Source organism: Thermobia domestica, chromosome 8 (assembly GCF_964235325.1).
Source record: "Thermobia domestica chromosome 8, izTheDome1.hap1.1, whole genome shotgun sequence".
In the NCBI taxonomy this organism is placed as follows: domain Eukaryota; kingdom Metazoa; phylum Arthropoda; class Insecta; order Zygentoma; family Lepismatidae; genus Thermobia; species Thermobia domestica.
Window position 1 is genome coordinate 31,292,107 of NC_137461.1, and position 13,230 is coordinate 31,305,336.

Below are 13,230 nucleotides of genomic sequence, written 5' to 3' on the forward strand. Positions count from 1 at the left end.
TACATTCCCTTAAAACTTGTGGTGCCGTATCTGTTTCAGTGGGTTAATTAATATATAGCTGAGAACATTTCTGAAGAAAGCAACGTTGACTTTTGACTTACGACGTGTGATCGAAAAGTACGATGAAGGTAGTTCCAGAGCGTCACCTATCGACATTTTATTTATTTCAACTAGTAAACCCAGTAGAATGACTTTGTCGGACAATCAGTGTCGAGTTTGAATGAGTTGTGTGATCAGTTGGCTTCCAGAGACGAAACAGTGAGAACATGTTAAGAGTATCTATCCCAGTCAACATTATATTTTATTTCAAGCTTCAAGAAAGTACTAAAGTAGCTCTCAAAATGTTGAAATCAGTGTATGGCGATAACTGATGACTAGGGCAACCCAAAAGCACAAAAAGCAAAACATTAAATTACGCATATGGTTGGTACCTTGGACATGGTTGTGATTGTCTAAGGGTCCAGAAGAAACTAATTTTAAAAGCATTATAAAACCGTGCCTCACTGCTGCTAACTAACGTTCCTCATTAGATTTTATTTTGTTTTCTTTTGTTTCATTTATTCTCCTTTATTTTCCTTTCGATCAAAATTTAGAATGCCAGCGAGGGTATTATGATTCTCTAAAATAATTTTCATCCACAATATCCACAAAGGATGTGCACCGTATAAGCGGAAAAAACGTAGTAGTTAATCATCCCGAGAAGATTACGCGCGAATTTCTCTTCCGTTGCGTATGAAAGCAACCGGAAATTCAAAATATAAAGTCATTAATAAACTTTCTCTACAGGCAGACTGACTGAAAAACTTCCGCTGTTGTTACAGAGAGTTTTCCGATCAAAGAGATAATCTGGACTTAAAAGCAAAGGAGGATGAGGAAGACTACAGTCTCTTTGTCACGAGAACAATTTCGTTTTCATATTCGAAGAATTTAAGTGCGTACTTGAAGCTGGTTACAATGCTATATTATTCTAATCGCTAATATAACATATTCTGTAATACATAGAGCTCAAACTTGGATGTATGAGTGCGCAAATAGCACAGAGCTCCTTTTCTAATGGATTTCCTGTGGATGTATATACAATACGTATAGCGTGTTCACTGCACAAGGGAATCAAGTCCAGTTTTTTGATCATGTTTTATATGTTTTGTATTTAAGATTTTTATATGAAGCTCTTTTCAGAGCTTAAAAGATTAATGTGCAAATATTGTAAACAACTGCATTGCCCTATTACAATATTACTTGATGCAAAGTATTTTATGAGTAAAGAATTTAGAAATATATCAAAGGTAGTTTAGTTTTGTCAATTGTAATTTCCAAACTCCCGTTCGAGGAAAAAAAGAGAAAAAAGAAAGAAAGAAAAAGAAAAGAAAATTAAATGGTGGCGTGTTGTTTGCCACGACTCGATTTTCGTGTTGTTTGCCACGATTTTGCGACAGTATTTGCATTCCGATCTTATCATATCTCATTATCGTGAAACTTCACACACACCAAGAGTAAAAGGAAGGGTTGCCAGGCACCTCTGTTTTTGACCCTCTATGAAATAAATGGTAAATGTTCTCGTCTTTGGGATGACAGAGATGTCATTAGATTTGCTGCTGAAAGAGAACATTAAACTCCAATCAAATGAAGACAAAACATCATTAATATCACAATTACTTAGTAAATTGATATAATTGCAGTTTCTGTTTTAACGGAGTTCTTAATATCATTTTCTATTGTATAATGTTTTGTTTTTCGTTATGCTACGTGACTAAAGAACTGGGTTATATAATCTTAAGAATATTTCAATTTTACGTTCCACGCTTATGCCTGTAAGCTAAAGGATATGGTAATTATGAGAAAGAATGAAAAATAGTGTAATGAAGAAAGTGGGAGGAAACAGAAGAACCGCGATAAAACTCCCGCACACGGTGTTGTCTACTAAAAACCCACTTCGCGCCAGGAAATTCTGAGTGCCTTTGTAAAGCTCAGGAAACACAAACGTAACTTCAATTTATAAATTTCATTGTGAAGATCCGAGAAAGTAGCTGCATACAGACTGACTTATACACTTGTTTCTCTTTGACAAAATTATAACTAAAGTCATCAGAATAGATTGTAATTAATTTCTTGGTTGCGTCATTGTCATCTAAAGTGTTTACTCTGAGAATTGCTTGAAAAGTTAAGCAAATATTTATAATTTTTTCACACCGAGAATTCACCTGAGATACGATATTGTGTACGATTACATAAAAAAAAGAAACAATATTTTATATTGTTCTTCTTTGGTTTCTTCTCTGAAATTTATCTTCAAACGTCCGAGAGAATTAATGGTTCTAACTTAGAGAAACGTAATCTACCCGTTTACTTCTGCCATAGGTTTTATTGTCTCAAATTGTACACAGGGGTCCCTTGTGGCTATGTGGATAGCGTACGCGCCTTTGGTGTGGGAGGCCCGGGTTCGATTACAGACAGAAACTCATGTGGATCGGAAACCATGTTAAGCCGTAGCCCCAGGCCTCATAGTCTGCTGCTGAATGGGATGCTTAACTCAAATCCACTCCAATTCGTGCATATTGCATCTTGTTCGAGAAAGGCTATGGAGAGATTGGCGACCCTTCTATTTTAATAATCTCTGTGGAATTGATTTGATTTTCAGTTTTAGCGTCCTATTCAGCATCAAGGCTATATGAGACGTGGATCTTCAGTTTAACGTGGAATCTGAACTAAGTGACCTCCCGCAGATAATCGAACCTGGGTCTCTCACGTCAAAGGCGCGTACGCTAACCGCTTTGCCAGTAGGGAGCTCTTTTGCGGACTTCAAAATAGAAAAGTAACAATACAAGTCACTAAATTTTTGAATTACTAATAGACTAAGTTTCCCTCCTCTCAGTAAAGGTGTTTAAAAGATCGTTAAATCCATATTTTTAAATAAAATTTTGTTTGATTTGACCTCTAGAAACGTTATGAAATACTGAGAATATATATACAGGGTGGTAAGAAGCTATTTGAACAAACTTCGCGAGCTGATTCCCGACATCGAAACCAGTAAAAAAGTCCTCTGGAACTTTGGTCAGTGAGGGATAGTTTCGGCGATATAAGGTGCCGAAAGTGTGGGGAAATGAACTTCAAAGGGCTGTAATTCAAAAGCAACTCAACGTAGATAGTGCAGTTTAGAACATGGCACTCGGAAGTCATACCTGCTCGATTGAAAAATGTATGTTTCAAACCTCCGCAAGATGTGTGCGAGGGATTCAACAAAGGAACGTAGGGATTACATACCAGGCATAGGTAATCCAAAGTTCTTCACTGACCAATCTCTCAGTTTGTTCAAATAGTTTCTTACCATCCTATATATATATCACGCCCCTTCGGAAGGTCTGGGTCCCCATTTGCGGGATTGCTACCCACCTTATGGGTAGTCTTGATGATATGCCCTAGATTTAATGTTGACTACACTGTCTAACACAAACAACTTATATGCCATATCAATTTTGAAAATGCATTTCGAGAATTTTTAAGCAGACAAATTATTATATCGAGTGCTTGAACTCACTTTGAATAAATTTAATTGTGGCGTTAACTGTCGATAGCGCTGTAACCTAATAATGTGCTTGGAACAGTTAGTATTGTATGTATTCTGTTTATAAATACAATAGATTTGATTGTTATAATATGGTCATCTGGCAATCCTTAGCTTATTAGTCGATTTTGTATAAATCTTCACGAATGTGACATAAGATAAGGCAGAGAGAACAATACCATGGTAAACAACACCAAAATCGAGTCATGACAAACAACACCGTGGCAAACAACACGTAATCAATTAAACGGGTAAACCTTATTTTAGGGGTACGCATCTCTTATCATGACTTCCATCAGAAGATTTGTTTCTTCACTGTAGATCGTTCCACGTGAATGCCCACATCATCCATTCACGTGGAACGATCTATAGTGAATTTTTTCTTGAACTAGAGTTTGGAAACGACAAATTGTCAAAACTAAATTAACTTTAATGTATTTCTAAGTTCTTTCCTCATAAAATATTTTGCATCAAGTAATATTGTAATAGGGCAATGTAATATTTTAACCAGTTCATGAAGAACACTGAAATTTTCTTTAATTTCCTCATTAAATGTAAATAAAAATAATAAGAGACAGGGTGGGTTTAGTAATTGCCAAATTCGTCATTACCTGGTGTCGACTACACATCAACGAACTAAAAGTTGACTGGCAGTCCATAGCATTTCACGGATTATTAAACGACTAATGAATTCTGTTTCTTTGAGATAAAAGTTTAACTCCCACGATTAGTTCCGAGACTAAGGGAGACAATGATATAAATAATGTACGAAATAGTGGAATAAAGAAAGGGAGAGGAAACGGAAGAATTCCAAGGAAACCAACGCACATGATCTTGCCCACAACAATGACCGCTTGGCGTGAGCTGCAATCGAACCAGAAGTGAGTGCTCAACCACTAAGCCACGGTAACGCAGTATGAGTTTTGTAACATGACTATGTATACGATCATTGACTTTTATGAACTTCCACGATGTGAAAAACAAAATTTAATACGTTTACTTTATATGTGATATAATATACAGTACAATATTCAAGCACGTTTCTATTGTCTTTTTTTAAGGAAGAGTATATTGAAGTGTATATAATACTTTCAACATGATTTGGGGGAAAACCGTACAGTACACTCACTCTTATTTCCTCACATTTGTAACAAAATTACTGCCTTCCTGTATTGAAAATGACACTAGTTATATTATTATTGGCTTCCGTTAATATGCACAAGCGTCCTTGGTCCAGATATGTCAACAGCCCAAATAATAATAATACCGTGCTCAGATACTTAAAAAAAGTCTTTCTCCAACAAATAGAAAAGAAGACAAGTTCAGAACAGAGAATGTTTTATTGATAGCAAGCGTTTTGTGCTATAGGCTGCAAAAGTTTCGAGAAAGCTTTTGATTAATAGCTTGCTCATAGTATCGAATATTTTCAGTTTCACTTTAAGTTAAGTTGATAAGATGAATATCTGGACACTAGTAATGGTAATTTGGATTTCGCAATCAGTTCATGCACAGGGTATGTATGCAGAAATTGTATTTACATTCCAATTTTACTCCTAAAAAGTGCACTTTTGTCTTTCTTCTTTTGTTATTAACGAAGATCAAATTGCTTAGAAAAGCTCTGTAATATCGTATTATTCATGTGGGCAACACTGTCTTATAGTGATGAAGTGTTCATTGTTCGTTTCTGCTTCGATCTGAAAAGCATCCCACCAACGTGGGAGGTCTACCGGTCCGGACCCCCACCCGTAAACTTCGTATCTTGACATACATTTGTATCCTTTCTCAATAAAACTTATACTTGCTTAGCAGAGAAATGATAAAATGCTAGGTTTATATGTTTGTGGTCAAGTAAAGTTTATATCTTTCTGGCCAGTCCTTTCGACAGTGAGTTCCAGGGAACCATAATCTCTAGAAAGATGTCGTTTTCACTGATCGATTGCAAATTTTGTGGAGATTGTTCAGTTCCAAGCCAGATTATCCAGTTGGCTTCGGATAGAAGTCAGTGGGGAGCTTTTGTGAACGCGGCATTGAACCTCCGGGTTACATAGACCATAGCGTTAGTTAGTTAGAGTTGTTGATTTTAGTTTAGCGTCCCTTTCAGCAGCCAGGCTATATGAGACGCGAACCTACTGATTAACGTGGAATCCGAACCACATGAGCTCCCTCCGGGAATCGAACCCGGGTCTCCCACGCCAAAGGCGCGTACGCTAACCGCTTAGCCACAGAGGAGCTCTTAGTTAGTTAGAGTTTCGGCAACTGTAACACTATTATTTATTAGAAGTTATTTGCTTTTATTTTTATTTTTATTTTTTTAAAAGATATTTTAACTTTATCATACTGCAGCATGGCCACAAAGTACCGTTAACCCTGAAAATAATTAACATAAACCACTAAGCATATGGAAATAACTACATGGAAAGAACTGAATGACATGAACAACAATGCTGGCGAGAAGTTTTACTGAGACAGGAAACATAAAGTGTCCAAAGGACCAGCCAGATGACAAAGGATAATACGCTGCCAAAATCTGCAACATGTCCAATCGCTGGTGATTCACAACATCTTTGAAGAAGAATGGCTCAAACACGCGTCTGCTGTCCACGCCTGCCCATATTATCGCCTGCAGGGGATTTTGTTTCAATCCTTCATGAAACTGTGGATTATCCTTGGACCAAAAGACCACATTGTGTGCGCTAGAACTCCTGTAAATTGCACACTTCAATACTGTAACTGGAAGTATCAGACATCGTTCACACAATCTGAAACAATAGAAAACCAACCTTACATTAGCATTTATAAATGGCTAATGGGAAAACTTACATTAGCATTTATAAATGGGTAATGGGAAAACTTACATTAGCATTTATAAATGGGTAATGGGAAAACTTACATTAGTATATATAAATGGGTAATGGGAAAACTTACATTAGCATTTATAAATGGCTAATGGGAAAACTTACATTAGCATTTATAAATGGCTAATGGGAAAACTTACATTAGCATTTATAAATGGGTAATGGGAAAACTTACATTAGCATTTATAAATGGGTAATGGGAAAACTTACATTAGTATATATAAAGTGGTAACGGGAAAACTTACATTAGCATTTATAAAGGGGTAACGGAGAAACTTACATTAGCATTTACCAAGGAGTAACGGAACTTTGTGACCTCCCTAGCCGACTATGGCGAAGCTAAAAAGAGGATAATGTCTTTTTATGTGTGTGTATATACCTCTTGTGAAAGAAGAAAAAAAAAAGCAGGGCACCAGTCTCTTCTCAACTAAGGTTATATATTATAACTAACTAACTAATTAACTCTATGGTCTATGGAACCCGGAGGTTCAATGCCGGGTTCACAAAAGCTCTCCAGTGACTTCTATCCTTAGCTAACTGCATCCAGTTTCTACTTTGTATTCCTATTTTTACGAGATCCATCTTAATATTGTCCTCCCACCCGCGCCTAGGTCTTCCTAATGGTCGTTTTCCGATTGGTCTTCCAGTCAAGACTTTGAAAGCGTATATAGTATAACATAGTTAAAAAAGAAGAAGAAGAAGAAAGGTGCTTTTAGATTTCACACAAAGATTTAAATTATCCGAAAAATCTTTTCATGAAACAAGAAGGACATATTTAATGTATTTAACACATTTATTACATTTTAATATATAATATAATCATAATACATTAAAGTACACCTTTTTCAATATCGATTACGGAAATACTAAGTTTGCTTCCTTCGAGTTTACAGTTGAATATGCTATCTTTTCTTAGAAGCCTGAACGTTAATAATATTCATCTTTGTGGTCCTTTTTACTATTTCCAAGTTTGTCTGAACAGGTAAAATAATAATAATAATAATATTTAGGATTAGAATATTTGGGATTCCATTTCTTACACATTATGAACAGGTTTGAGGAGATCCGAAATTACAGACTCTTACCATGCTGTCGCAAAAATGTATGTCGGGTGTGACTGGACATCAGACTGAAGTGAACAAAACTAAATGTAGATTCCTACTTGACGATGAACTGGAAAGGGTTAATACGTACTAAGAGTTTGTTGAGCTTGAAGCAGTTCTTTGTACCAGAAAAAAGAGACATTTCCCTGCTTTTCCAAAACTCCACCCAAACAATTTCTATGGCTCAATAAAGAGGATGTATTCGGGTAAAAATGAGGATTTGACAACTCTATCCTTAACTTTTTGCGGATGCTTTATAAAATACAATTTTTTCCCCAGCTGACGGAGGATATTTTTCCAATATTCACCGAAAAGAATTGTTCAGTGGCCCCGCGTAGCCTAGTCGCTAACGCTCTCGCCTTCGGTGCGAGCGGTCCCGGGTTCGATTCCCGGTGGGGTCACTCGGTCGAAAAAGTGTAACAGCTTTTTCAGGCCAGCCACCCTGAATGACGTTTTCCTGGGTTTTCCTCATTCACACCAGGCAAATGCCGGGGTGGTACCTAACTTATAGGTCTCAGGCCGCTTCCTTCCTTTCCCAATCCTTTCTTCCTTCCCTTTCCCCGGATTGTGTGCTCGCCGAGGAACGTCATCCCTCAAATCGTGAAGGGCTAAATGGCCTTAGCTACCGAAAGCCCACAAATCTAAACCCTAAATCCTGACAATTGTTCAATTTGTTTTATTTTAAGGCCTCCCGTCCATTAGCGAGGCTATATGAGACATGAACGTATAGCTTAACATGGAATCTGAATTACATGATATTCCGCTGGGTCATCTTGAAGTCATTTCTGAAAATTGCAAACCTTGCTCTTTCAAACATAATTGTATCTTCCTATACATAATAACAACAATTGTTCTAACATTTCGAAAACATTTTCGTAAACTCCTTTTGGGAAAGAAAAAAATGTGACGTATTATAATTTGTTTTTATAAGAGAAAGAGTACAGATGAAGTGTAAGATCAGATTTTCATCCTACATCAATCATTTCCCTGTTAAACAAGTATAGTATGTAGAAATGTATGTTGAGTTAGAAAGTTTTTTTTGTGTGTGTGTGTGGGGGGGGGAAGGGAGTCCGGACCCTGTTTAACCCACATGGATGCGCCTCTGTAAAGAACTAGGTTATAGTTAAACATACAATCTGAAAAGCTTTATGTACCCCCACGGAAAACCGAATAACCCAGGTTATCTGGCACTAAAGATTAATTCCTAATTTTGATTTCGTATCAAATGAAAAAAAAAAAATTAAAAACATTACTTCATAAATAATATTGTAAACAAATTGTACTTAAAAAGTAATAAATAATTATGATTTGAAGACAATTATTAAAAAGAATCTATTTATGTATAATTTAAAAGAAAAACTTGGGAAGCAAAGGTAAAAGTAGATCTGAGAGGTAGGGGGACGCATGACGTCACACCGTTCCCCGTGCTTATCTTTGCCCATTGTTTTTTTTTTTTTTTTTTGAACTGAGAAAAATCCGTTCTCCGGACAGCGGCATGTTGTACAAATATACGGTATCCTCTTGCTTACTATAGAAATCAGTACGGAGCATATGTTATCCGTATGCTACATAGACACTACCCTTAGATGTTACATCATGCCGTTGCAGGATGTCTGACATCTAACAGTTTTCCGTGTATCACATGCATATACTTATGTTACCTTCGTCAGTTATATGTTATATACGTCCATTTGTATGTGAGATCCTGACCGCCTACATGGTTTCATACGGAAAGTACGTATAGATGGAATACTTATTCAGAAAGTATTATAAAACATGCGTTTTCAGTTATAGGTCTGCTGTACGTTGTCCAAAAACTACAGGAATTACGCATGTAACCTATCTTTTTAAGTACGTCACCTACATTTTTTTTTCTCAGTGAAGTGGAGGGACACCATGACGTACCTCGCGTTCCCTCTCAGTTTAACCCCTGATGACAAGTACAGTCATACTGAAAAGAAATAGAGTCCAGATTTAAGGAGAAAATGAGGATAATATGCTTTCTGTTGGGAACACCATGACAAGAAGGTGGCGTCAATCATAATATTGGGAGAAATATCCTTATTTCCTATAGCGACGTACGTCAGTAAGTGAGAGCACCTATTACTCTTGTGAAAACAGTAAGCACCGCTCTCACTTACTGACGTACGTTGCCACATAAAGTAAGGGCGTTCCACCCAGTATTATAATTGACACCACCGTCTTGTCATGGTGTTCCCAATAGAAAACATATTATTCTCATTTTCCCCTTTTCCCTTTCGTTTTTTTTTTCTGTGATAAATAGTTTGTACACCTAAGCTCGCACTATGCTTTTCCTTTTAGTAAAAAAAAAAAAAAAAAAAAAATCGTGCTTTAGTGCACTAAGAGTGGTTGCCACAAAAACTGTATTTTCAGAAGCGTAAAACGAAATTGCGGTGCACATTTCTTAGCAGGCACCCATTTTTTCTTTTTCTTTCTTTTTTTCTTTAATTTTAGAACTGGAACAATTCTGAAACTAGCAGATTCAGTGCCATGAGAGCTGGATACACTGATAGAGCGTTTTATGTTTACTTTTTTTTTTTAGTAGAATTAGTTTTATTTTGTTAGTTATTTCTTTAAGGTAATCATGTTTTTAAAATTTTTTTTTTTTTTATTTTCTACTTTTTAGTCAAGATTAAATATATTTTGTATTGTTGCAGAGTTTTGTTTGCTTGAATTGAATAATGTCACTTAGAAGTTTTGATCTTTAAGGAAATAAGCTTGTTTTATTTGTTCTCAAAAAATAAATAAATCTGCGATGAAAAAGAAGACTGTAACATTCATAGTTTTACACGTCCTTTAACTCTTCTACCTAGTCCTGTGTTAGAACAGTCTGTTAGTTTACTTTATATTTAGGTACACTCATGTCCAAAATGATTGTCACATATCTATAACTGGCTTCTTGTAAGAATATAATTTGATAATGATTTTGCAGGTTACTTTTAATACTGATAGTATATGTATAATCGGGAAATGTATATTTGTGGTAAATTTCACAGGAAAAGAATTATAAATGCGATAATTATAATGAGTAAAATAAAATGGACAAGAAAATGCATTTTCGTTTTATTGTTTTTATTTACTGCTCTTTTGACATGAAATTTGCCACATACATATCTTTGCCGATTACACGCATATTAACATTATAAGAAATACCGGACGAATTCGTTATCAAATTATATTCCTACAACAACTTATTTATAGACATGCGACAATAATTTTGGACATGAGTGTACATTCAAATAAGTAAATAAATAAATAAATAAATAAATAGAAGTTGAAATAACTTCATTAAGTTTTTATTTTAACATTTCAATCACTTTTTATTTTGTCCAACAGGTGTGAATTTTCCCACCGACTTGAATTATATGTGCGATTGCATGGTGACATCAATTAACACGGTATTGCCTCAAAATTGCTTTCCACAGGCGGCACCTGGTAAGTCCATAATGTATTTTTAACTAAAATATGGCATTAGTGTGATTTAGGATGAAATTGAATTAAGGTTTATTTTGTTGAGAAAGAAAATGAAATAGTTAATTTGAATTCCAAGTAGGGTGAGTTCGCCAATAGTCGACCGCCATCCAATAGTCGACCTTTTTTGCTTACTATTGTGTATATAAAATATATCTGATGGTCTTTTGGAGCGGCAAGTGATTCACGACAAAACTTGCATCATATACCACCAATGACAATCATTGTTTCCTTCTCCCTTGGCCAGCTGGTCGTCTTTCACCGATAAATTTCGACATATCTGTAGAATTACGACTCAGGTGCACAGTTTACGACAGCGTGTAATGGGAATCATGTGCATCTGTTGTTTTTCGCTTTTCTGAGGATATAGATAGTACGTGAGGTAAGAAATGTTTTTGTTACATAACTAAGTTATTCTAGAAGCTGCACAGTATAATTTGTCAATAACTGGAAAGTATTAAATGAAAAAATAGACGTTAAAATGTGGTCGGAATTTGGCATTTTTTCTTTCCCATACAAACCAATTGTCGACCAAGGGTGGTCGATTATTGGATTATTTGAGAGTGCGCCAAAAATGCTTCAAATTATTTCCTGTTTGGTATTAAGGTCTGTTTTTCAACATGCATGTATAAAATTTTTGATTTCGTGACATATTCTAAAAATCGACCGCCTGTTTCTCGTGTTGGTCGACTATTGGAATATTTCTTGCCACCTGTCGACCGCACTGTTTCATACTATGTTTCGCGTTTTGCTGACTGGAATTTGTTCAGTAACTTAGTTGAAAGTTTCTTTTTATGACGATCTACTATTTCAATGTGAAACCAAGTTTTTTTTTTTTTTTTTTTTTTTTACACGAGAACAAGAAGCCCTCCTCGGTGGTCTAATGGGTAGTACCCGTGCCTTTGGTGCTCTGTGTCCCGGGCTCAATTCCAAGCGAGAGAGCATAGAACGAATTGAAGCGGTCCGAATATTACTATAAACTGTAAGTCCACGTCTCTACATAGTCTCGATGCTAAGAAGGGACGTTAAACCATAATAAACAAAGAAACAAGCAAACAAACGAGAACAAGAAGAGTTTCCTGTACGTCTACCACGTCTCCGTGATTGAGAGAAATAATAATAATTTCTTGGAGGCATGTACCAGACACGTTGTCCAGTTCCTAGTCTGCTGGATTACGAATTGGGAATGGAGAGATGTGCGGGTTCAAACCCCTATGCCGGCCCTTCTAACAGGTTTCTTAGGGGTTTTGTCAGTTATACCAGGCGCATGTCATGATGTTACCTACATTATAATTTCTGGCCGACACCTTCCCTCATCCTTCTCTCTCCCCTATCCCGTCCTGTGGCACAAATGCTTAAAGGACATAAATAAATTCAACAAAATTCAGGTAAGTGTTAACGTATGCTGCTTTGTAATAAAGTCATGGGTTTAATTTTTGCATGGGAATACAATTGGTTCGGAGCTCACGTTAAACTCTAGGTCTCACGTTCTTAGGACATCATCATCCGATTAATGGCAATAAAAAAATATCGATTCACTCGGCTCAGGTGTTTTCAGGTCGGAACCTTCTTTCGGAAAGAACACTGAAATATTGAAATTATCAATATTGAAAAACAGCTTTTGTTGATATATTCTTGATTACGTCTGCTTTATAATATAGCAATGCATTTTGTTGTTAGAAATATGGCGAAGCATTTTAAATTTTGTGTATTTTTGACAGATAGCATGGCTCCGGGATATAAAAGAAAATTTTTCCGCTATTCGGAATTTGATATGCAGTACGCCTTAGAAGCTGTAAGAACAAAACAACTTTCAGTTCGTGAGGCCTGTAAAAGGTTTGATGTGCCAAAGACAACAGTTTTAGACAAATTACATGGACGGGTACCAAAAACAACTGGAAAGATGAGACGCTGTACTTATCTCAGTGAAACAGAAGAAGAAGCCCTTGCAATCTGGATTATTGAACTTTCTTAACGTGGTTTCCCCAGAAAGAAGCATGACCTCTGAAATTCAGTACAGAAAATAGTTGTAGACGACAAACGCAAAACACCATTTAAACACAACAGACCTGGACAGAAATGGTATGCATCTTTCTTGAAGAGACATCAAAATATTGCAGTGAGGACAACTGAGCCTATAAATGTCTGCCGAAGTTTTGAAAAAGAAGAATATATACGTTCGTGGTTTCATGATCTTAAGACCTACTTCACCAGTACG

At 36.1% G+C, this 13,230-nt stretch overlaps 1 protein-coding gene across 2 annotated transcripts in view; it reads left to right on the plus strand.

The window, feature by feature from the left end:
* The window catches only part of LOC145692828 (uncharacterized), an 89,635-nt gene that overhangs the window by 24,525 nt on the left and 51,880 nt on the right, over nucleotides 1-13,230 (plus strand). The window contains exons 1-2 of one of the 2 annotated variants that reach the window (XM_081768326.1): nucleotides 4,874-5,075; nucleotides 10,878-10,976. In XM_081768326.1, the coding sequence (XP_081624452.1) occupies nucleotides 5,018-5,075; nucleotides 10,878-10,976 (157 nt within the window). In that variant the 5' untranslated portion in view covers nucleotides 4,874-5,017. Of the gene's footprint in view, nucleotides 1-4,873; nucleotides 5,076-10,877; nucleotides 10,977-13,230 lie in introns of those variants that run through there. The other variant, XM_081768327.1, reaches the window with a different exon arrangement.